The sequence below is a fragment of the Typopeltis vanoorti genome, chromosome 6, assembly GCF_054136105.1.
Source record: "Typopeltis vanoorti isolate ZY-2024b chromosome 6, IOZ_Tvanoo_1.0, whole genome shotgun sequence".
NCBI lineage: Eukaryota > Metazoa > Arthropoda > Arachnida > Uropygi > Thelyphonidae > Typopeltis > Typopeltis vanoorti.
The window spans coordinates 22,339,926-22,363,002 of record NC_143554.1 but is presented as its reverse complement, the minus strand read 5'-3'; the positions used below and the strand labels follow the sequence as shown (position 1 = coordinate 22,363,002).

Below are 23,077 nucleotides of genomic sequence, written 5' to 3'. Positions count from 1 at the left end.
AATAGTGACTGACGTCTTCATGGCATGAACAACTGACTGCCCATTGCAAATCGATCTTGGCTTTTACTGTCGATGGGATTAGCATGCCACCCTAAGAACAAATAGAATCAAATTCATTCTCAGGACTGATTTAGCAAATGGTTCCCACATACAGCTGTTGTTATATAGGTCGTGGGATTATTCATGTGCAGGGACTGATGAAAATCATCAGTTTTGTTGACATTTAAAGTTTCAAAGCACATTGTTTTTTTAATATATATTTGATTTAAGTTTATAAGGCAGAACACTGGAATAAGTTATTATGATATTTATCCCTCCTTGAGATGATCATTTCTCTTCTCATTGGTAATATGCATTCAGATTCTCCTTTGTTTTGAAAAACATTGTTTATGCATGGGTTTATGCATTTTGTACTTCTCTCATTATTTCTCTCTCAAATATTGGATGATTAATCAAAACTATTAATTTTAAATAATACTTAAAATATCATTAGTATTTAAATGAGAAACTAAGAAATTTTGAAAAGGAATCATTTATTTCATTTTCAGGTAAAATGATTGGACTTCCAGAAGATTTTTTGTGTCTTTCTGATAAAAGTAGAGGTGGTGGTGTTATTCAGGTGAGTTACTAACAAAAGTGAGTGCATTGATTATTCAAGCTGGTTTGCATTCTACTTAAAAAGTAAGAAGTGAAATTAAATATAGGCATTAATGAGGATGCAGAAGGTATGAGAGATGAACTGGAAAACTGTTTGTGAAAGAATTTGGGAGGATAGAAAGAAATGTTGAGCTTTGATCTACCTGGCCTGCCAGTTTTTTTTTTTTTTTTTTTTTGATCCATTGTTAATTCATGTATAAAAGATGGAGTTGCATTTGTTAAGCTGATATTAAACAATTTTAGCTTTGAGAAAATATAGGAGCAAAAAAAAAAAATTTAAGTTTTCCTCTAGAGCTGTATTTTTTGAAATTGTGGTAGGCATAACTGCAGGAGTGAAGAGTCTAAGGGGTACACAGCACTTTTATTTAAAATTTTGATTACTTTGTTTATATATTTTCATATTTTTGTCTCTGTTATTTCAGATAAGTCCAGGTCTGTTCTATAATAATTAATTTTTCAGTAACTCGAATATAAAGAAGATTAGAAACAAAATGTTGTCTCTTGGCATGTCTTCAATGATCTCCATTAGGGCAGCTGCATCTAATTAATTGGCACATTTGAGTTCTGCTGATGTGGTTTGAACTGTCTGCATTAAAAGTTTTAATTCAGATAGTTCAAACCATCATCATCAAATTCCTGCCATGTACCCTCAAGGGGTGTACAGGATATGATTAATGCTAAATGAAAAAAATTACATCATTACTAACTTCCTATCTACAATTTTCCTCCAAATCAGTCTATTACTTGTCAAGACTCCAACCATTAAGTTCATAATAGTTCAAACCATTAAGGCAGAATTCTTTGCAAAATTTAATTTGGCTCATTAAACTTTATTGATAAATTTCATAATTGTGGGTTTAATGTGTTTATTGGAGTCATATAGCTAAAAGGTATTAATAATTAAACTGTTTAATTATTGAATATTAATTAAATATTAAATAATTTTTCTGGAAATCATCTTGAAATTTAGCTAGAAATTGAACATTTTCTCTAAATGAGTGTAATATAGCTTTGCTGCACTATTTTACCTAAACAGTTGTAGTATTCAAGAGTTCATTGGAACTGAAAATAATGCATTAAATTAAAGCATTTAATTTCTCCCAGTGTAACCACAATCTCCAGAATCTATAATAAATGCCTTCATCTCAACTTTGCTAATGTTCTTGTCCTCAATTCAAACCAAGTTACATGTGCTACTACTTACAGGCCTCGAAACCTAATCTGTTATTTCTCATAGAACTTCAAACTAACTAGCAACCACAACTATCCAACAAGCCTATCCAAACTATGTTCTGTGCCTCATCCTTCTGTGAGAATGGCAATATATCTGCATTTGTCAGATGTGATAGTTCATGCCAGAGATGGCTAAACATGGCAAAATTCCTTTCTTATATATGCTGTAGTTCATAATTCATTGTTGCATTTGTTTGCTGTCTATTTTTTATTTTATTATTTTTTTTACCATTCTCATTCTGATAACCATACTAATCTTTTTTTGATTATGTCAAGATTAATCATAATTCAAGTTTGCTTCCCTTCTCTCATCACATTGCAGGTTAGGTACAGGATTTTCAGCGGGATGTACAGGATGTCACTGGGTTTTCAGAAGGATGAAGAGATGTTGGAAAGGGTCCAAAGGCGACTGACTAAGGTAGTTTCTGACCTCTGGAATGTCGAGTATGAGGAAAGATTGAGAAGATGTAATTTGCAGAGTCTGGTGGACAGGAGGAAGATGGGAGATATGATAGAGACATGATAGAGACCTACAAGTTGGTAAGGGGTTGTTATAAGATCAATGGTGGAGAAGTTCTACAGAGAATAGTGGGAGATCAGGGAAGAACCAGAGGTCATCCCTGGAAACTGTATAAAGAGGGTGTGAGTAGGAAAGTGAGAGGCAGGTTTTTTTCGTGTAGAGTTGTGAATGATTGGAATGCCTTGCCTGAGAGTGTGGCCTCTGCAAGGAGTTTGAGTGTGTTTAAGGCTCGGTATGATGAGATGTGTGTGTGTGTGATAAAAGTACCTCCCAGATGAGTCTTTAACTCAATAAGGTCTTGGGGTAATAATAATAATTTGAAGTACTTGCTGTTATTTACAATTTAACATAAATTGTCCAGTTACATAGCAGAATAGGTAATAGATTTTAGAGAAGCATTTGGCAAGATTCCACATAAAATTCTATTGCATAAATTAGAGCAAATTGGGATGGATATGAATCTGGTGAGTTGGATTAAAGGGTAGCTGATGAACAGATATGAGTGATTTATGGAGGAGTAGTCATAAGGCAAATGACCAGTGGTGTACCACAGGGCTCAGTACTTGGTCCTCGGTTTCATGATAAATAGAAAATGATTTCACAGGATATATTTAATGATATGAGAAATGTTCAGTTATTATTATTCAAGCCTCCATGGAGTCAAAAGACTCATCGAGGGAAGTCCTTCCTAGGAAACACAGTCTATCATACCACTCCTTAAATGCATTGACCATTCTCACTTTCACCATTCCATCAGGCAATGCATTTCATGGTTCAACCACTCTCCATGCAAAGAAACCACTCCTCACCCTCTTTCAGGTGAGGAGTGGTTTCTTTAAAGTTTTTTCAAGTTTTTTCCCTTTCATAACTTCAAGGGATGGCGCCTTGCCATGACTCTTTCCTGCTGTTCAACCAAGCAAAAGAATTCCCCAGTGTCAACCCTGGGGAATTCTTTCGCTTGGTTTATTCCTCCTCTCAACACTTTAAAAGTCTCAATCATATCACCCCTCCTTCTATCCATCAAACTCTGCAGTCCACTCTCCCTCAGCCGATCCTCACAACTAACATTGTACAGTCCTGACACCATCTTTGTTATCCACCTTTGTGCCGTTTCCACAGTTAATTTATCCCCTCCAAATCCTGGGGACCAAATCTGAGAACAATAGTCTAAGTGTGGTCTGATCAGAGTCTTATACAATGGAATGATAACCATTTTATCTCTGCAGGTCAGTGTCCTTCTCATTATTGCAGCAATCCTCTGCGTTACCTTCGCTACCTTTGCAATATGTCCCCTAAATTTAAGGTTTCTATCAATCATAAAACCCAGATCTCTTGTCTCTCCTACTTCGTGCAGTTTAACTCTGCCCATAGAGTATGCAGTGTCCCATCGATGTGTCCCAAACCTCAAGACCTTACATTTTGCTGCATTAAACTGAAACTCCCATTCATTTGCCCATCTATCTAGCTTATTCAAATCCTCTTGCAGGGCTACCACATCTGCACTATTACTAATAACCCTTTCCAGCTTCGCATCATCCACAAACAACCAAATATCCCCTTTGCAATCCACGGAAAATGTCATTGATATAAAGGTTAAACAATAGAGGTCTTAAGAGTTGTTTTTTGATTATGCTAAACTGGAAAGAGCAATGGTAAATGAAGGTGATACAGAGATCCTGCAGAAAGACTTAGACTAGCAGTCTAAGTTTGTCTTGGAGATTCATTTATACCATGTTAATTATATTCTTATTTTAATTCTTTACCCATTTAAACAAAGAATTCATGGGAAGTTTGTTCATGACTAGACTACTTGTATATAGAGGGGTTGACTTCATATCATTTGAAAGTATTCTATAATTGTGCAATCACCTGACCATATTTACACATGGAAACTCAAAACCTCCACAACGAATCTTCTTTGAACCAGCTGATAAGGAATATTGGATGATATCTGTATCTGCCAGTTAAATGTTGAGGGTATTAGTGCATTAAAATGTTAAACTTTCTAAATTTCTACGAGAAAAAAATGTCTATCTACTTCATTCAAGAATTACATAAAGAATTACGAAACTGAAGATTTAGTTAAATCTAGAGCAATAATCCCTGGCTACGACATTCTTGGGATTACTTAGTCATAGCTATGGCAACATAACATATGTCCGAAATGATATTGAGAATGCTGTGCTGATATCTTCTTCTACTGATGATGAAATCCATAAGATCGCCGTTAAAATAGCAGACATTACGATTGTGAATGTATATAAACCGCCTGCAACTGTTTGGCCAAATGCTGTTCTACAGACATACTCCCACTGAACGGTGTACTCTGGGGACTTCAAAAGTCATACTTCTTGGAAATACGATCAAAACGGGGAAATATTAGCTGAATGGGCAGATCGATACTGTCTTCACTTGGGTTTCAATGTCAAGGGAAAAGACACCTTTAAATCAAAAGTCTGGAATAAGGAATATAACCCAGATTTGACATTCGTCTCCATTGATAGTGAAAATCAACTTCTACAGACTTTCAGACGTATTCTTGAGGTTTTCCTAATAGCCAAATAGCCAGCACCATCCCATCTTTATGGAATTAGGAGCCCAAATTCCAGTGATAACATCATTTCCTAGACCATGATGGAATTTCCAAATAAAGCTGACTGGGAAAACTTCACTGCGGATCTAGACGCATGCCTTAGAAGAATTCTCCCAACTTACAAAAACTATACACGGTTCACTGGAGTAGTTATAGCGATGGCAAAAATACACATTCCTCAAGGCTACCGAAAATAATATGTGCCTGGATGGTCCAATGAAAGCGAATCCCTGTATCAGGAATTCCTTGAAAGTAAGGATCCTGAGATAGAACTGCTCCATAGTCTCAATGCTGCTCAGGGAAAAGTGGATTCAAATAACTGAAAACATAGATTTCAAACACTCTAGTAGAAAAGCCTGGTTGCTGCTTAAAACACCTGGTTCAAGCCCCTCTGTACCAAAGAAATCTCCTCTTGTCGATTCAAATCAGATAGCTGCTCATATTGTTTTGCTTTCTAGAGCTCTGATAGATAGATAAAGAGAGAGAGAGAGATCACAGCTGAACAGATAAAATGCGAACTAAAGGCTATGAAGTCTGTAACTCAAAAGAATCAACAATTCTCTTTTGTTATTATTATGTGACACCTCCAGGGGATCCAAAGACTCATTGAGGGAGAGTGTGCCAACACCATCGAATAATTGGACCGCGCTCAAACTAGCTTAACTTTTTGCAAGCCATTAGCAGGGTCTCTACCAATCGACCAACCTTTGCTTTGCCTTTTTCCCGTGAGAAAATATCCTCTGCATTTCAAACTATCAAAATGGGGAAGGCTCCTGGATTTGCCAATATTCATAATGAATTCCTGATGCACTGTGGACCTTATGCAAGATCGTGGCTGGCTAAGTTCTTTAACGATATACTTGAAAGTGGCTGCATTCCTAAAGAATTTAAAACGACAAAAATCATTGCTGTGTTAAAACCAGGTAAGCCAGCAGACAGAACTGAAAGCTATCGCCCCATAGGCCTTTTAAGTCCAACCTACAAATTGTTGAAGAGACTAATATTGAATAGGATCAGTGATAAAATTCTGGAACGTGTTCCAGTAGAGCAAAGAGGGTTCAGAAGAGATTTGCAGCTGCACAGATCAAGTTCTCAGCTTGACAAACCTACATTGAAGCAGGATTCCAAAGATGCCTGACGATTACTACAGTCTTTATTGACTTAACAGTAGCTTATAATACTGTTTGGAGGGAGGGACTCATAAGTTTAAGATCATTCCATGTAAAATATTGGGTCATCTCCTAAACAACTTACTGTGTGATCGATATTTCAGGGTAGTCACCAGAGGAAGCATCAGTAAACAGAGAGTGCTTAAGAATGGATTACCTGAGGGCTCGGTGCTCGCACCACTGCTCTTTAGCCTTTACATCGCAGATATTCCTGAAACAGCCAGCAGGAAGTTTGCTTATGCAGATGATCTAGCTTTGCCGATCAGCGACAAGTCTATGAAAAGAACTGAAGAAATATTGACAAATGATCTGTCAGCTTTATGGCAGTTCTATAAAAAATGGAGATTAACACCAAATTCTGGTAAAAATGAATGTTCTTGCTTTCACCTCAATAATAGACTTGTAAATCAAAAACCAGAGATATATGCTGATAGAACATTAATTTTGTTTAATCTGACACCTAAATATCTGGGAATAACTCTGGATAGAACTGTCATATAAACAGCATATGATTAATATCGCTACTAAAGTTCGCACCAGAAATGACATAGTTCAGAAGCTTCGTGGTACTATATGGAGCTCAAATGCCACAACTCTGCAGTGCATTGCCATGGGTTTAGTTTCCAGTGCAGCAGGGTATGGTGCTCCTGTCTCGCTCAATAGTTACCATGTTAATAAACTAGATGCTCAATTTAACTCCACTCTGCATTTAATAATGGGTTCCATTAGGAGTACACCCTTGCAATGGCTCGCCACTTTGAGCCATATTGCTACTCTGGAACTGCAACGACAGGAAGTCTTGCTTTGTGAATATAAAATAATTTTAAATAACCAAAACCTCCCAATACATGAATTTATTCCAGATGCTTTATCTAATAGACCAAAATCCAGAAGACCTGCCATAAACAACCGTCCGTAATCTTCTTAGTCAGAATGACAGTAGCGAGTAGGTGGGATGTATTGTGGTCTCAAGCAGTATCTCCTGAAGTTCGTAATTACATAAACATCTTCCAAAAACCATCTGGATTTGACCTGCCCAGGAATATATGGATGATGTGCAGGATTCGTACAGGCTATGGTATATGTGGAGACTTACTTTCAAAGTGGGGTAAGATACCAAATCCCTACTGTCCCTGTGGAGCTGAGACCCAAACTATTCACCATATAGTACAGGAATGTGAGTTGATGGCATATCCAGGTGACTTTAAGGATATCTTTGACCTATCCCCAGAATCGATCAACTGGATTAAAAACCTAAATGTCAAAATATGATTAATCTTCTGTCTGATGCTTGTCATAAATTTCATATTTGTATTTGCCTGAATGTAGATTTTTTGCTTTTTTAAAATTTATATTATCATATATGTATATCTTATCTATATTCATGTGTATTTTATTTTATCTTATCTTATGTGTACAAGCCATACGATAAATAAATGAATATTTTATTTATTTATTGGCTTTGCATGGCGACTCCATTATTAAAGGTGTGGTGGATGAGAGGATGCACAAGGTGTGTTTTCCAGGTGGTAAAATGAGTAGAGTGATGGAGGCATTGGATATGAGAAGGGAGCAAGCAAAGGAGTTGATGGTTTTATTAGGTACGAATGACTTGACAGAAGACAAAGAGCACGTCAGAACGGATATCAGGAGGCTGCTTAGACGGATAAAGAATGGTGTAACAGGAAGGGTAGTAAGCATGTTGCCTAGATATGACTGTGGTGAGATGAGACAGAAAGCAAGGATTATTAATGATATGTTGACTGAAATGTGAGAGCAGAGGGGAGTACAATTTGTTAATGTGTCGAATGAGTTTGAAGGACGAAGTGAACTGTATGGGAGTGATGAACTACATTTGAGTGGTTATGGTGTGAGTCGCCTTGGAGAGACTGTTGCTGGAAGGTAGAGAAGTGAGAACAGAGAATGAATCAGATCAAGTCGGAAGTGATGTGGAAGAGCAGGAGAGTACGACAGGAGAGATTGAAGAGGTGGTTATAAATGAGGAAGTAAGTGGCATGAGTATGGAAAATGAGAGAACGGGTGTGCAAGATGAACAGGGAAACGGGGAGGCTCAGAGTGGACAGGAGTACACAGCTTGAGAAAGGTGGATGCTCCAAGAGGATGTGAGACCATGTGTAGACAGGAAAGGAATGGGATGACCTGGGATCAAGAGGAAACAGTTGGAATTGAAGAGGGTTCTGAAATGAATAAGCAGAAAGGGAAATGGCCCTAGTCGAGCATGGAGAGATCACATCGATTGAGTGATATCAGTGGAAATAGCTGTAGAGCTAAGAATAAGTTGTTTCTTACATTTCTATCATTTGTATATAACACAAGGCAGATCAAAATGGTTGCACTAATTGAATCTGTTCACCCATAAATTGTTGGAATAAGAGAGACATGCTAAGATGAGGACAACATCCTGACAGGAATAGAGATGGAAGGGTATGATGTGTTTTGTGAGGAAAGAAGGGGTAAAAAGGGAGGGGAAGTGCTATTGATGATAGAGAAATAGTTAAGTCCATACAAAGTAGATATGCATGAAGGAAATAGTGCCATTAGTTTTGGTGTGAGATAGAGGTAAATGGAAAGAAATACTTGGATGTTGTTATAGACTAGGAAATGTGGATGGTGGTGTGTATGAAATGTATAATGAAATTAGCCAAGTAAATATGAAAAGGGTGATCATTATGGGCGATTTTAATTATGGTAATATAGACTGGAATGATGAGATAGCAACTGGAAGTAAAGAAAATGAGTCTCTTGAGTTTTTGAGGGATAACTACCTCAGAAATATACTTGGGCAGCAAGAGGATGGAAATCAATATTAGATTATTTTATCTTAAATGAAAAGACTCAAAGTTTTCATTAGATGTTAGAGTTCACAGAGGATATGAAATAAGCAATGACCACTTCCTCGTTAAAATAAAATTAAGATTACCACCTAAATGGTTACAAGTAACAAGAACAGAAAGAAAGTTTAAAACATTTGTTTATAAAACTAGACTATTAAATGACACAAATATACAATGGATATATGAACAAAGAATTAACCAATATCTAGATAAAATAAAACAAAATGAAGAAATAGAATGGCTTAATATAAAAACGATACTAAATGCAGCAGCAAATGAAAGCTTAGGAAAGACCAAAAAATTCAATTAAAGGAAAAAACTGAAGATATGGGATGATATAATCAAAATGAAAAAAAGAAGCCTATCATAAATGGTTAAGCAGTAAAAGATTAGAAGATGAAATAGAATATAAAAGAATAAGAGCCATAGGTAAAAGAGAAGTCGGAAAAAGACATACAGAATTGAGGTTGATGATTGATAGAAACCTGAAGTTTAGGGGACATATTGCAAAGGTAGCGAAGGTAACGCAGAGGATTGCTGCAATAATGAGAAGGACACTGACCTGCAGAGATAAAATGGTTATCATTCCATTGTATAAGACTCTGATCAGACCACACTTAGACTATTGTTCTCAGATTTGGTCCCCAGGATTTGGAGGGGATAAATTAACTGTGGAAACGGCACAAAGGTGGATAACAAAGATGGTGTCAGGACTGTACAATGTTAGTTGTGAGGATCGGCTGAGGGAGAGTGGACTGCAGAGTTTGATGGATAGAAGGAGGGGTGATATGATTGAGACTTTTAAACTGTTGAGCAGTGGTTACAGGGTCGACACAGGGGAGTTCTTTCGCTTGGTTGAACAGCGGGAAGGAGTGATGACAAGAGGCCATCCCTGGAAGTTAATCTCGAAAGGAAACTGAGCAAGAGGGTAAGGAGTGGTTTCTTTGCATAGAGGGTGGTTGATGCATTGCCTGATGGAGTGGTGGGAGCAAGAACGGTCATTGAGTTTAAAGAGTGGTATGATAGACTTTGTGTTTCTTAGGGGGGGGGACCTCCCCTCGATGAGTCTTGACAGACTTTATGTCCTTAGGAAGGACCTCCCACGACGAGTCTTTTGACTCCATGGAGGCCTGAATAATAATAATAAAAAAAAAATCATGGAACAAATTCGTTTCTAATTTAGAACATGATTTATATGAAATGAGACCCAATGTATATAAGGTTTTGAAACACTTAAATGCAGATACTAAAGAAGACATAAAATTAAACACTGAATTGAAATTAGAAGAATTTCTACACAGAATTGTGGACAGATAAATCTTTTAAAAAAAAAGACAACTGGCAAACATTTAATGAAAATAAAAAGGAAATAACTAAAGATGAATTAGAAACGAACCTGAGAGAAATAAGAAATGGAAAATCACCTGAAGAAGATTAGCTAGGTTCAGAACCATATAAATACACAAGAACAAGATTCAAAGAAAGATTCTTATTATTTTTAAATGAAATTTATGGAACTGGTACCCCCCTCCCCCCCAATAGAATGGAAAAATGCAATTGTGATTCCCATCTTTAAAGAAGGTAGTAGAGATGACCCTAAAAACTATAGAGGTATAAGTATACTAAATTCATGTTACAAAATATGTAGCAGAAGTTTAAATAGCAAACTAATGAAATATTCCAAAAACTTTGTTTTAGAAGTACAGAATGGATTTAGAAAAGGACGATCATGTATAGACTCGGCCTTTTGCCTAAAATTAATAATAGAGAAAAGAAGAAAGTACAATTTAGAAACACACATTGCATTTATTGACTTTGAAAAAGCATATGACAAGGTTAAAAAAAAAAAAAAAAGCATTTAATATAACACATTAAAAGAAAGACAAATACCAAATAATATCCTAAAAGCTATTATAAGTATATATGAAAATAATCAAATAGAAATAAGATATAGCTATAATATATGAGAGAAATAAACCAAGGGGTCTGATAGAGATCCCCTCTCAGCAAATCTTTTTAATATTTATCTAAATAAAATAATAATAAAATGGAATAAAAATTTCTATCAAGGTATTAAACTTTCTCCTACTGTGAACTTAAGCACTCTCCTTTTTGCCGACGACCAAATATTTACAAATTCTGAAGACAACTTACAGAAAGCTATTTTAGATCTTAATGAGATAGCCAAAGATTATGGTATGATAATATCAACAGAAAAATCAAAAACAACAGCCTTTAAAGGACATGATCCACCAAGAACTAAGATAGTAATAGATATCAATATCTTTAGAACAGGTGAATTCATTTAACTACCTAGAATGTATGATCACAAATGAAAATGAAAAATATATAAACAGAAAACGAAACATAACAGGTGTAATTAACCCTATATTTAAACCAAACCTAGCTCAAAAACAAACCAGACTAAAAGTATATAATACATTAGCCCTACCAGTCTTATTGCATGGAAGTGAAATCTGGACAATAAAACAAAAAGACAAAGATTAATATCAGCAGAAATTAAGTTTGAGGAAAACTGCAAAGTATACTCTATTTCATCACAAAAAAACGAAGAAATTGTGAAAGAATTAAGCCACGAATCAGTAATAGAAAAAATTGAAAAATATAAACATAAATGTTTGGAACATGTTCAAAAAATGAAAATAGAAAGATTATCAAAACAAGCCTTCAAGTACAAGCCATTAGGAAAAAGAAAACTAGGACATCCTCATAAACGATTCAATGATGACTTCTAAGGATGGAGCAGGCCATGCTATGCCTAAATCCTTGATAGCATTATGATGAACTACCTCAGACAGTATGTAACAGAGGGCACACAAGGATTGAGAGTCTTGGATTTGGTCATCTCATCAGAGGATAAAGTGTCAAATCACCCACCGATTGGTGAGAGTGACCATGAGGTGATTACCTGAGTGGTTGCTGGCATTGTAAGGACTTCTGTAAGAAAGAGTATATGTGGAATTACAAGGGGGTTGATTATGAAGAGCTCAGCAGACAGCTTGCAGGTGTAGCATGGAATGAGGAATTAGCTGGAAAAGAGATCAATGCAGCTTGGGGGATTTTCAGAAACTATCTAGTAGATGCAACGTCTAAATGTATTTCAAGGATAAGAAGGTTAGATAAGGTAGGTGTGAAATGGATGAATAAAGAGATAAAGCATGTGATACAGAGAAAAAGGGCATTGTGGAGGCCACATAAGAGAAGTGGAAGTAACCAATTTCATGAGGACTACAAAGATCAGGCAAGGAGGGTGACTTGGTTGGTGAGGGTAGCTAAAGATAGGTATGAACAGCAGTTAGCTAATGAAGCCAAAAAGAATCCTAAGGAGTTCTTTCGATATATAGCCAGCAAAAGAAAGAATGATTATGGAAGGATGACATTGATTGGAGAAAATGGTATAAAGACTGCAGTTGCAGAAGGTGTGGTGGAAATACTAAATGAGCACTTCATAAACGTCTTTCAATCTTGTGAATGTGAACTCATGGAGAGATTGAGAGCAGTTGGTGATGGGGAAGAGACTGACTGTAAGTGAGGAAGAGGTGTATGGGGATCTGAGTAAACTAGATCTAAATAATTAGCATAGGGATATGACAAGAAATGGCAAGGTTGTACATGAGAATTGTGAGAGTGTGAATATAGAAAGTGTGAATGATAGTATTAATGATTTCTCAGAGAATAAAAAAGATGAGATAGATGCATTGAGTGAGATCGCGTTGTTGAAAGGTGCGATAGAAAGGGCAAAACAGCAGCTAGAGTGCATGAACAAAAGTCGACTGAATGAACCAACCAATAATAAAAGGTATGACAGGAAAAATAGACGTATGAATGTGAACATGAACAAAATGAAGGATAGAGTGCTCTATGGAGACTCATTAGTACGAGGTGTGTTAGTAGAGGATTTGACAAAATCGTACCAACCTGGTGCGACCATAAAGGATGTAACTGAGTCTATTAAAGAGCAAAAGGAAAGGGTGAAAGAAATGATTGTTGTGGCAGGTAAGAATGATTTGAAAGGAGATAAAATGGAAATGATAGAAGACCTGAATGAATTGTTTGAGGTAGCAAAAGAAAAGAGAGAGAGAGAGAGATAGAATGATTAGTCTTTTGCCACGGTATGACAGTGAAATGTTTAAAAGGAGGGCCATAATTGCGAATGACTTTATGCGTGGGTTATGTATGACGAGTGGTGTGGAATTTGTGGACGTGTGGAGTGAGTTTGATGGGCGAAAGGATCTGTATAAGATGGATGGCTTGCATTTGAATGGTTACGGTGTAAGAAGACTTGAGAAAGTGTTGCTGAATGTAGTGGATGTGCCAATTCAGGGAAACTAGATTTGTTAAGGGGGGGGGGGAAGTAGATATACAGTCCTTAGGGAGGCAGTTGAATGTAAGAATGAACATAATATGCCAGAGCAAATAAGGACAACAAATCAGAGTGGGATAGTTAATATAAGGCATCAAGGTAGGGTTGGGGCTAATGGGGGTCTTAAATTCATGTACACTAATACTAGGAGTATTAGGAACAAGAAGGAAGAGTTTTTGGCCAAGGTTGGCACTTCCAGACCACAGGTTATTGGTATTAGTGAGACATGGCTGCCTGTAGATGATATAGCCAGTGGGATTGAATGTGATGGGTATAGTGTGTTCAGGAATGACAGAGAGAATAAAATGGGGGGAGGAGTATTGTTGATGATAGCTGATGAGCTTCAGCCAAGGAGAATAGAAGTTGAATTGCAGGATAGAGAAAAGAGCACATTTGAGGCCATTTGGTGTGAGATTGTGGATAGCAGAACTAAATATACAATTGGGTGCTGCTATAGACCAGGTGATGGAAAAGATGGTGGTGACAGTATGCACAAGCAAATAGAAGAAATGAGCGGAAGGAGGGTGATTATCATGGGAGATTTCAACTATGGTTGCATTGATTGGAGTGAGGAAAGGACACACGGAAGGAAGGAATTGGATTTTATGCGGTTATTAAGGGATAACTATTTGCGACAGCATGTAATAGAAAATACTAGGGGTCAGAGTGCTTGACCTAGTAATTACATCTGAGGATTTGGCTGTAACAAATATGACCATATTGCCACCAATTGGTGAGAGTGATCACAGGGTCTTGACTTGGGAGGTGGCTAAAGGTGTAGAATTTTCAATTAAGACAGGGTACATGTGGAATTATCGGGCTGAAAAGTATGACAAGCTTAGGAGTTTGATTGGTTCAGTGCCATGGCATGTACAACTGCAAGGACTAGAAGTTGATAGTGCATGGGAGGTAGTTAAGAAGTGCTTGCATGAAGCAATGGCTGACTGTAAACCTAGAGCCTGAATAATAAATCAAGTAGGGGTTAAATGGATCAATAACACCATTAAGCTTGAGCTGCAAAAAAAAAAAAACTATGGAGGGAATTTAAGGAGAAAAGTGACCGGCAGGCACATGAACGGTATAAAGCGCAGGACAGAAGGGTGACGAGTGTGGTAAGAAAAGCAAAAAAGGATTACGAAAGAACATTGGCCATACAGGCTAAAGAGAATCCTAAACAGTTTTTTAGATATGCAGCAAGTAAAAGGAAAAATGTACATGGCAGAATGATTTCAAAGAATGCCGATGGTAGGGAGGTAACTGAATCAGTTGAGATAGTTGAGTTACTGAGTGAGCACTTCGCAAGAATATATCATCCAGGTGGTGACATTGCAGAAACGAATAAACCAGTAGATTATACGGGAATTGTGGTGAATGAAGTGGAGGTGAGTAGTCTATTGCATAACCTCAATGTCAATACATCTGTGGGATTGGATGGTATACCAGCTCGTGTTGTACGAGAAGCAGCTAAAGAATTATCAGTACCCTTGACCATTTGTTTAATTTGAATCTCAGGTCTGGGTTAGTCCCGAGCAGGTGGAAAGAGGGGAAAATAGTTTCACTGCATAAAGGTGGTTCCAAGACTGCTGTTGTAAATTACCGACCGATTAGCATATCAGGAATCATTGTCAAGGTCTTAGAGAAATTAGTCAAGAAAAGAATACAGGATTGGATAGATGAAAATGGGATATTGTATGGGGGACAACATGGTTTTGTGAAGGGTAGATCATGCCTCAGTAACTTGCTCACGTTTTATAACACAGTGACGGCTAAACTGGATAGGGGTAATGGGTTTACAGTGATACTACTGTACCTTGCCAAGGCCTTGGATAGGTTACCACATGGAACCCTAATAAGTAAACTGGAGCAGATGGGGATAGATATAGGGTTGGTGAGATGGATAGGAGGGTGGTTGAAGGAGAGATACCAGAGAGTGGTTTATTCAGGAGTGGAGTCTAAAAGACGTCTTGTGACTAGTGGAGTGCCGCAGGGCTCTGTTCTTGGACCACTGCTTTTCAATTTGTTCATCAATGATATTGGAAAGGATTTGAGAGGAAGTGTTCACTTGCTTGCTGCTGATGCAAAGTTGGGTAGAGCAATTGTGAGTGCACAGGATGTCAAAATTTTACAGGATGATTTGGATAGTTTGGAGGACTGGACTCGGAAAAATGGATGTCAATATAATGTGGCAAAGTGTAAGGTTATGCACTTTGGGATGAAAAGAATAGCAGCAGTATATCGCATTGGTGGAACCGTACTCCAGGAGATTGAGGCCAGGGATTTGGGAGTGTTGGTGGATAGGGAGTTGAAGTTTAGGGGGCACATTGCAAAAGTGACTAAAACAGCTCACCAAATCACTTGGCTTCTGAAAAATACTTTAACATGCAGAGACAAACAAGTTGTTGTTCCTCTGTATCGATCCTTGATAAGACCCCATCTGGACTTCTGTGCCCAGTTATGGGCACCAGGGTTTCTTCGTGATGGGGAGGAAGTGGAGAGGGTCCAGAGACGAGTGACCAAGATGATAGCAGGTCTGTGGAATGAACCTTACGAGAATAGGTTGAGGATTTGTGGGTTGCAGAAATTGGACGATAGGCGAAGGAGGGGTGATATGATTGAAACATTCAAATTACTGAAAGGTTTTTATAAGATTGATCCAGAAGATATTTTTGAAAATATGACTGGTGGTGGGAGGACTAGGGGCCATGCATGGAAGCTGGGCAAGAGCGTGGTTGAGAAGGGTGTTAGAGCTAGGTTTTTTACTTGGAGAGTGGTAAATGAGTGGAATAAGCTTCCAGAGTCTGTTGTGGGTGCTATGACCGTGAATGAGTTCAAGGCAAGGTATGATAGATTCTGTGTGAATGTTGAATAGTTATTCTTGACATGATGTTAGGGCCTCCCTCGATGAGTCTGTCGACTCCTTGGAGTTTCCTGGAACAATAATAATAATAAGGCTGTGGGACTTGAAAATATATCACCACATATTCCGAAGGAATGTGCCAGTGAGTTGATGCTGGCCTTGACATATTTTTTTTAATAAGAGTCTTGCACTGGGTCAAGTTCCTAAGGAGTTGAAGGAGAGCAAGATTGTGCCACTTCGTAAAGGAGGTGATGGAACTCAAGCATCAAACTATAGGCCTATCTGTGTCAGGTGTTGTAGTTAAGTTGTTGGAGAAGCTTGTGAGAACTAGGATCCTGAATTGGGTTGACAACAATCATATTATCTTTAATGGACAGAATGGATTTGCTAAAAGGAGGTCATGTTTTAGTAATCTACTTACTTATTACAATAAGGTGACTGCTTCCACGGACAGAGGAGAAGGATACCACAGTAATATACTTAGATTTTGCTAAGGCTTTTGATAGATTACCGCATTATAAGTTGATAGTCAAACTAGAGCAGATGGGGTTGGTTATTAGATTTGTGCATTGGATTGGAGACTGGCCATCTGACAAGTGTCAACAAGTTGTGTATGTGGGAGCGATATCCAGGAAAAGGAAAGTTACTAGTGGTGTGCTTCAGTGGTCTGTTTTAGGTCCATTGATATTTAACTTGTATATTAATGATATTGGTGAAGATTTGTATGGAGATATTCAGTTGTTTGCAGATGATGCAATGTTGGGATGAACCATGAAGAGTAGAGAAGATGTTGTGGCCTTGCAAGAAGACGTGAATAAATTGAGTGATTGGGAATGATTGACTTCAATGTTACAAAATGTAAGGCAGTATTTTCCCAATGTTTTTTGGATCAGTCCCCACCTCCATGCCTCAAAGATTTTGATGTCCCACTCGCTGACAATGGTGAGTGTTTTGAGTATATCAGTGATGAGGTGGCGAATGCAACATCATTTTCTAATTGCCCCCCCCAAAATATTTAAATTGTACCCTGTGGGGCGTACTGCAGTATTTACAAAACTGCTGCATCATTTGTAATTCTCTGAGAAAAAAAAGTCTTTCCTTTGTTGCACAAATCAGTCCTCAGCTGCAGATATCATTCCACGATCTGTGGTAAATATTGTTTCTTTCAAGTGTTTCTTTAAATTTGGGAATAGGAAATAGGAAATGTTCTGGCAAATAAGGTGGGTGATGCAGACATTGAAAGTCTGCCTCACCTTCCTTACACAGCCATTCCATGGCAGTTAAGTTTCGTGAGTAGTGGGAGTAGGTGCATGTCCTGCAAAAGTAACACATCTCTGTTCAGTTTCCCATGGCATTTTTCCTTCAGTACCTCCATTTCTTTCAGAGCTGTTGAATAAATTGCTGCTGTAACAATTTTACCTTTTTTGAGGTACTTTGTAAGGATTACACCATCTATATCCCAAAAAGGCAATGGCAAGAACCTTTCCTGCTGACTTTTGGGTTTGGAATTTCGTTGGCCATGGAGAACCTTTGTGTCATTATTCCATTGGCTGTTGTTTGACCCAGAGACCAAACAACAGTCATTATTCCATTGACTGTTGTTTGGTCTCTGGGTCATTAAGTGATGAAGCCATGTTTCATGATCAGTCACAATACCAGCCAAATAAATTTGCTCACGATTTCTCAAAATGAGTCCAAATCCCTTGAAATGACATTGCAAGTTTTCTTTGATTGGCATTCCTACATGCTCCATTGCATGTAGCTTACAAATACTGATTAATATTTATATTTTTGTATCAATATTTATATTTTATATCAGTATTTGCATTTGCTGAGAACGTCTGCATGTCCAGATGTTGGTGGATAATGATCCCCAACTCGTTCCCTGGATATCCCCAGAGTGTCTTAGGAATGTTTTAGCTGGTATTCGTCCATCATCAAGGCATGCACTGCATCAATGTTTTTAGATGTGATTACTGTGGAAGATCTTCCTGATTTAGTAGCATCTGTTGTCTCAGTTTTCAACTTGGCCACCCATATGGCAAGGTTTTCTAAGTCTAATCACTAGCCTATCAATGGTATTATCACTAAGTACCAGTGGCGCACCCATGGAGGGGGGCCAAGGGGTCCTGGCCCATCCAAAAGAAAAAGGAAAAAACACTAGAAAATTTTCCAAAAATCTTTTCCTAATTAAAATTATTTTTTTTGTTTATATTGTGTAGTGTCTTCTATTTCTATACTACTTATGAATTAGCTGTCACATAAGGTGGAAATACCTTATAGCTGTCGGGAATCATGGCCACTGTTGAAAGCGAGGCGAACGAAGTATTTCTCCAGCGGACTGAGCACTACTTCTGCCCGAGCTGGGCCAAAAGAGATCATGGGTATCATGTATTATCAATGCAGATGCTCAGTCAGGTCATATGCAATGCGTACTGTGTATTCTCAAATCATATACTTAAGTCTCCCCCCCCCCCCCTAGATTAAATCCTGAGTGCGCCACTGCTAAGTACCATGGATTTACATTCCTTTTCGTGGGTTTGGCTTAAAAAAGCCCTGTGTCCTGGTTTCCAATGACCTGATCGCTGTTTTTCTGATTTAAACACCTGCTTTCATTGAATTGCAGGAATACTTCTAATTGGAATGAAGATGTATTCTCCATTCCAATTAGAAGTATTCCTGCAATTCAAAATCTTTGATCACTATCCAGTCATGTATTCTTCATTGCACTAGCCTGCACTAAAGCTCATAACAGCTGTTAAAATTTGAAAGGGTGAGGAGCAGCAAACTTGTTCAAAATGACTTTATGCATGTCAGTTCCTGGAATAGAAAACTACATACACTTGAATGAAAATAAATAATTTACTAGTTGCAATTATCTAAAAACTGACATTTTTGCTAGCTCAAGCTAGCATTATCAGAGTTAATTTAACAATGTGTATGTTTTGCGTTTTCCTCCCAATAGTAACTCTACCAAGAGGTAATTTATTCCTACATGCTCCATTGCATACAATGTTTATATTACATGTAGTTACAAATACTGATTAACATTTATATTTTTGTATCAATATTCATATTTATATTTTTATATATCCATATATTAACACCATATAATTCACACAATATGAGTAATTTATGTTAGATTACAAGCACTGGAAGTTGATGTTATTGGCAAATTTAATTCTGAGTAATACTTTTCGGTAAGTCTGTTTTGATACTGGCCACTTGTCTCTGGAACTGATAACATGTGGTATTAGGGGCATCTGGATGAGTCCAGTAGCTGACAGTCGTAGAGTATGTGATCAACAGTCTGCTGAAGGTGTGGACTACAAGTGCATGGTGGCGATTCCAAGTTATGGAATCTGTGTAAGTAGTGTCTTAGTTTTCCATGTCCTGTTAGTAGTGTGGTTAAACCTGGAGAAATGGCGTGTCTTTTCAGGCGAAGTCTGCTTCTGATGCTTAGCAAGAATTCTTTTGTTGTTGATCCATTTTTTTTATGTCTTCTATTCTTCTTCCCACAAGTCTAGGCTTTTCTCTTCTGCAAGTGTTTTTATAGCAGATTTTGAGTACTTTTGGTAACTTGTTTCTAGCCGTTCGTTTCTAGCTGCTTCTTTATCCAGCTGATCCGCTCTCTTGTTTCCTGCTACCCCATTATGTGTGTTCACCCAGCAGAACTTGATTTCCCATCCCTCTAGAGTGAGATTCCAAACCAGATTTTTTGTGTGTTCTATTAATGCTATATGGTTATTTTGGTTTCTTATGCCGTCTATAATGTTTTTAATATCACTGTAAATTGTTGCTGTCTTTTGATAGGTGTTGTTCTAATTCCCAGAGATATGTAAGTGACTGAACTATTGCAAGTTGTTCTGCTTGGTTGTTGGACCAGAGAGGATGCAGCCTAGAGCAGCGTTCTTGTATAATGGACTGTCTGTTGTATGCAATGAATGAACAACTGACATTCCCTTATAGTTTTGCTTCCGTTAGTGTATATTTGAAAATCATCACTTTCGGAGCTTTTCTTCTCCTTAATATATGTTCTCTTTGGTGGGTGAGGCCACTTATTGTAGTGAAGCGGGCGTTCATAGTAATTTGGATTGATGTTGTAACTTTCATTATATCTTCCAGAAGTGACGTCATATACAGGAGATAATTCTTGTATTTTCAGGCAGATTGGTGTCAGAGCTGCAGTAACGCAAGCTGCCTCGAAAGATATTGTCCCATTTCCTTTAATTATATGTATGGCTATAAGGCGTTGAACTCTGTTTAGTTTTTGTCTGTTTATCTTTGATTTTAGTGTGTTTTCAGGCAGGTGCAGCATAAGATATCAGTTTAGTATAGCACCGGTATATATTGTTTTCAACATTCATTGGCCTAATCCCCACTTAATCCTTGCCGACTTAGCTAGGAGGTTTACTACTTATAAGCTTTTTTTTTCGGCAACATATGAGATGTGCTTATTGAAGCTAAATTTTTAATCTGTTATCACTCCTAGGTATTTTAACTCACTGGCTACCTCGAGAACGTCTCCATTTCGGAAGACCGTTCCAGGTTGTTTTGATTTTTTGCATGAGATGTGAAGCACTCTAGACTTGGTGCTATTGAAGGTAACTTTTTTCCTGCATGCCCACTCTGCAATTTTAAAGAGTTCTTCGTTGGCCGTTACTTCTAACTCTAAGCTGTCATGTCCCCAAATCATTATCATCGCATCATCTATGACTTTTGTTTCAGTAGTGAAAGGAAGTCTTAAAAGTGAGTCATACTGGATGTTCCAGAAACCTGCCCCACAAAAGGAACCTTGCGGGCACCATCGTTTGACTTCTTTCGCTACAATTGTGGTTTTAATGTCACGGTTGCTCTTCTGTCTGTAAAATAATTTTTTGTAAGGTAGAGTAAGTTTTTTTGGGCATTTTAAATCTGATTATGGCTGGCCACCATGCAGCATCGAAGGCTCCTTGTACATTGAGTGAGATCAGTAGTAAGTCTGTTTTTTTTTTGGTGTAGACTGTCTTCTGTGACCTCTTTAACCTCTATAATTGTGTCTACTGTGCTGAACTGAGGTCTGAATGCATATTAAGGCCACTCACCAAGATGGTGAGTGGCCTTTGGAATGTTCCCTATGAGGATAGATTGAAGGTGTGTAGATTGCAGAAGTTGGTTGATAGGAGAAAGAGGGAATATGATAGAAACATTTAGTTGCTTAAAGGATTCTATAGGATAGATGCAGGGGGAAATATTTCCACATCCCCAGGAGGCCAGACTTGAGCACAGTTATCTGCATGTGGACGTATCAAGGTCTTATAAAGAGGAATAACAACTTAACTCTACTCCTTAATGTTCTTCAATAGCCAGTTAATCTTATAGGGCTACCTTTTAGCAACATGTCCTCTAAACATTAACTCTGTCTACCACCATCCCTAAATCTCTAGCTTAATCTATTTTCTGGAGTACAGTGTCATCAATGTGATCACAGCTTGTAATCTGTATATCCCAAAATGCATAACTTTACATTTCTCTGCATTGAACTGATAGCCATTATCATTTGCCCATACTGACAGCCTATTTAAATTATCCTGCAAGTTCTCCACATCTCCTTGATTAACTATTACTCTACCTAATTTTGCATCATCAACAAACTACTGAATATGTCCTTTCAGGTTATTTACTATATCATTTATGCACAAATTAAACAAGGTTTTAGCACTAAATCTTGTGGCTGCACACTGCTATTTACCTGTTTTTTCCCCAATTCTGCTCCTCCATATACCACTCTTTTTTTAATATCTGTCCAGAAGCCAACCTCTTACCATTTAACCAGTGTCATATCTACCCCAATTTCGTTTTAATTTGCTTAAGAGTTCCCTGTGGAATTCTGTCAACTTTACAAAATCCAGCAACATCATTGTGTACTCATTTCCTTTATCCAGCTCAGCTGTTACTCTATTATATAATAGTTAGTAAATTACTAAGGCATGATCTACCCTACATAACGCCATGTTGTACCTCAAACACTATCATATTCTTCTTATGTGATAACCCCAGGGAGTTCAAAGACTCAGCAAGGGAGGGCACCTACTCTACAACTGTCTCCACCAACTACAACAAACCGTAACTACCATTGTCATCTACACCAATGCTATCTACCGCCCATCATCACTATTAGTATTTCCACAGTCAACCGCAAACATCCATGCCCATGACAGGATTCGAACCTGCAGCCTTTTGTCTGGAGAGCGGATATGCTGACCACTTGGCCAACCAGGCCAGCAGCCCTAAAAAATTTTCTCATCATTATTTCCCTATGCTCAGCCTCCTGTATGAACCACATCAGAAAGAAGATGGCTGGACAAAGTATACAGAATATTCTTATCCACACATTCTTGAATTCTTTTTGATCATTTTTACTAGTACTTTTATCACCACACCTGAGATACTGATTGGTCTATAATGCTGTCTTAGAACCTCCATTATGCAAGGGAATTATTTTCACTCTTTCCACTCCCTTGGAACACTGCTAGACAGAAGAACACTACTAGAGCTGAAACTTAAATTATAGAGCCTAGTCAGAGGGCTTTGCCATTCCCTTGCACATTCTAGCTGATATCCCATTTAATCCCACAGCTGTATTTACATTGAGATTCTGCAATATCCTAATAACCTCCAATTCATCCACCTCTGTTCCCACATTAGGGCAACTCGTGTACAGAAGCTAATGACTTGACTTCACTTGCCTTAGTATCTCATAATGCAAAGCACATGTCCTTACCGGTATGTATAATGCTATGCATTATTGGAAGGGTCACTACACAGAC

General features: G+C 37.8%; 1 protein-coding gene across 1 annotated transcript in view; it reads left to right on the top strand.

The window, feature by feature from the left end:
• Nucleotides 1-23,077, top strand: part of LOC150105334 (tyrosine decarboxylase-like) — a 311,867-nt gene that overhangs the window by 121,005 nt on the left and 167,785 nt on the right. Inside the window, exon 4 of the mRNA XM_090393931.1 lies at nucleotides 549-619. Within this exon, the coding sequence (XP_090250057.1) occupies nucleotides 549-619 (71 nt within the window). The remainder of the gene's footprint in view (nucleotides 1-548; nucleotides 620-23,077) is intronic.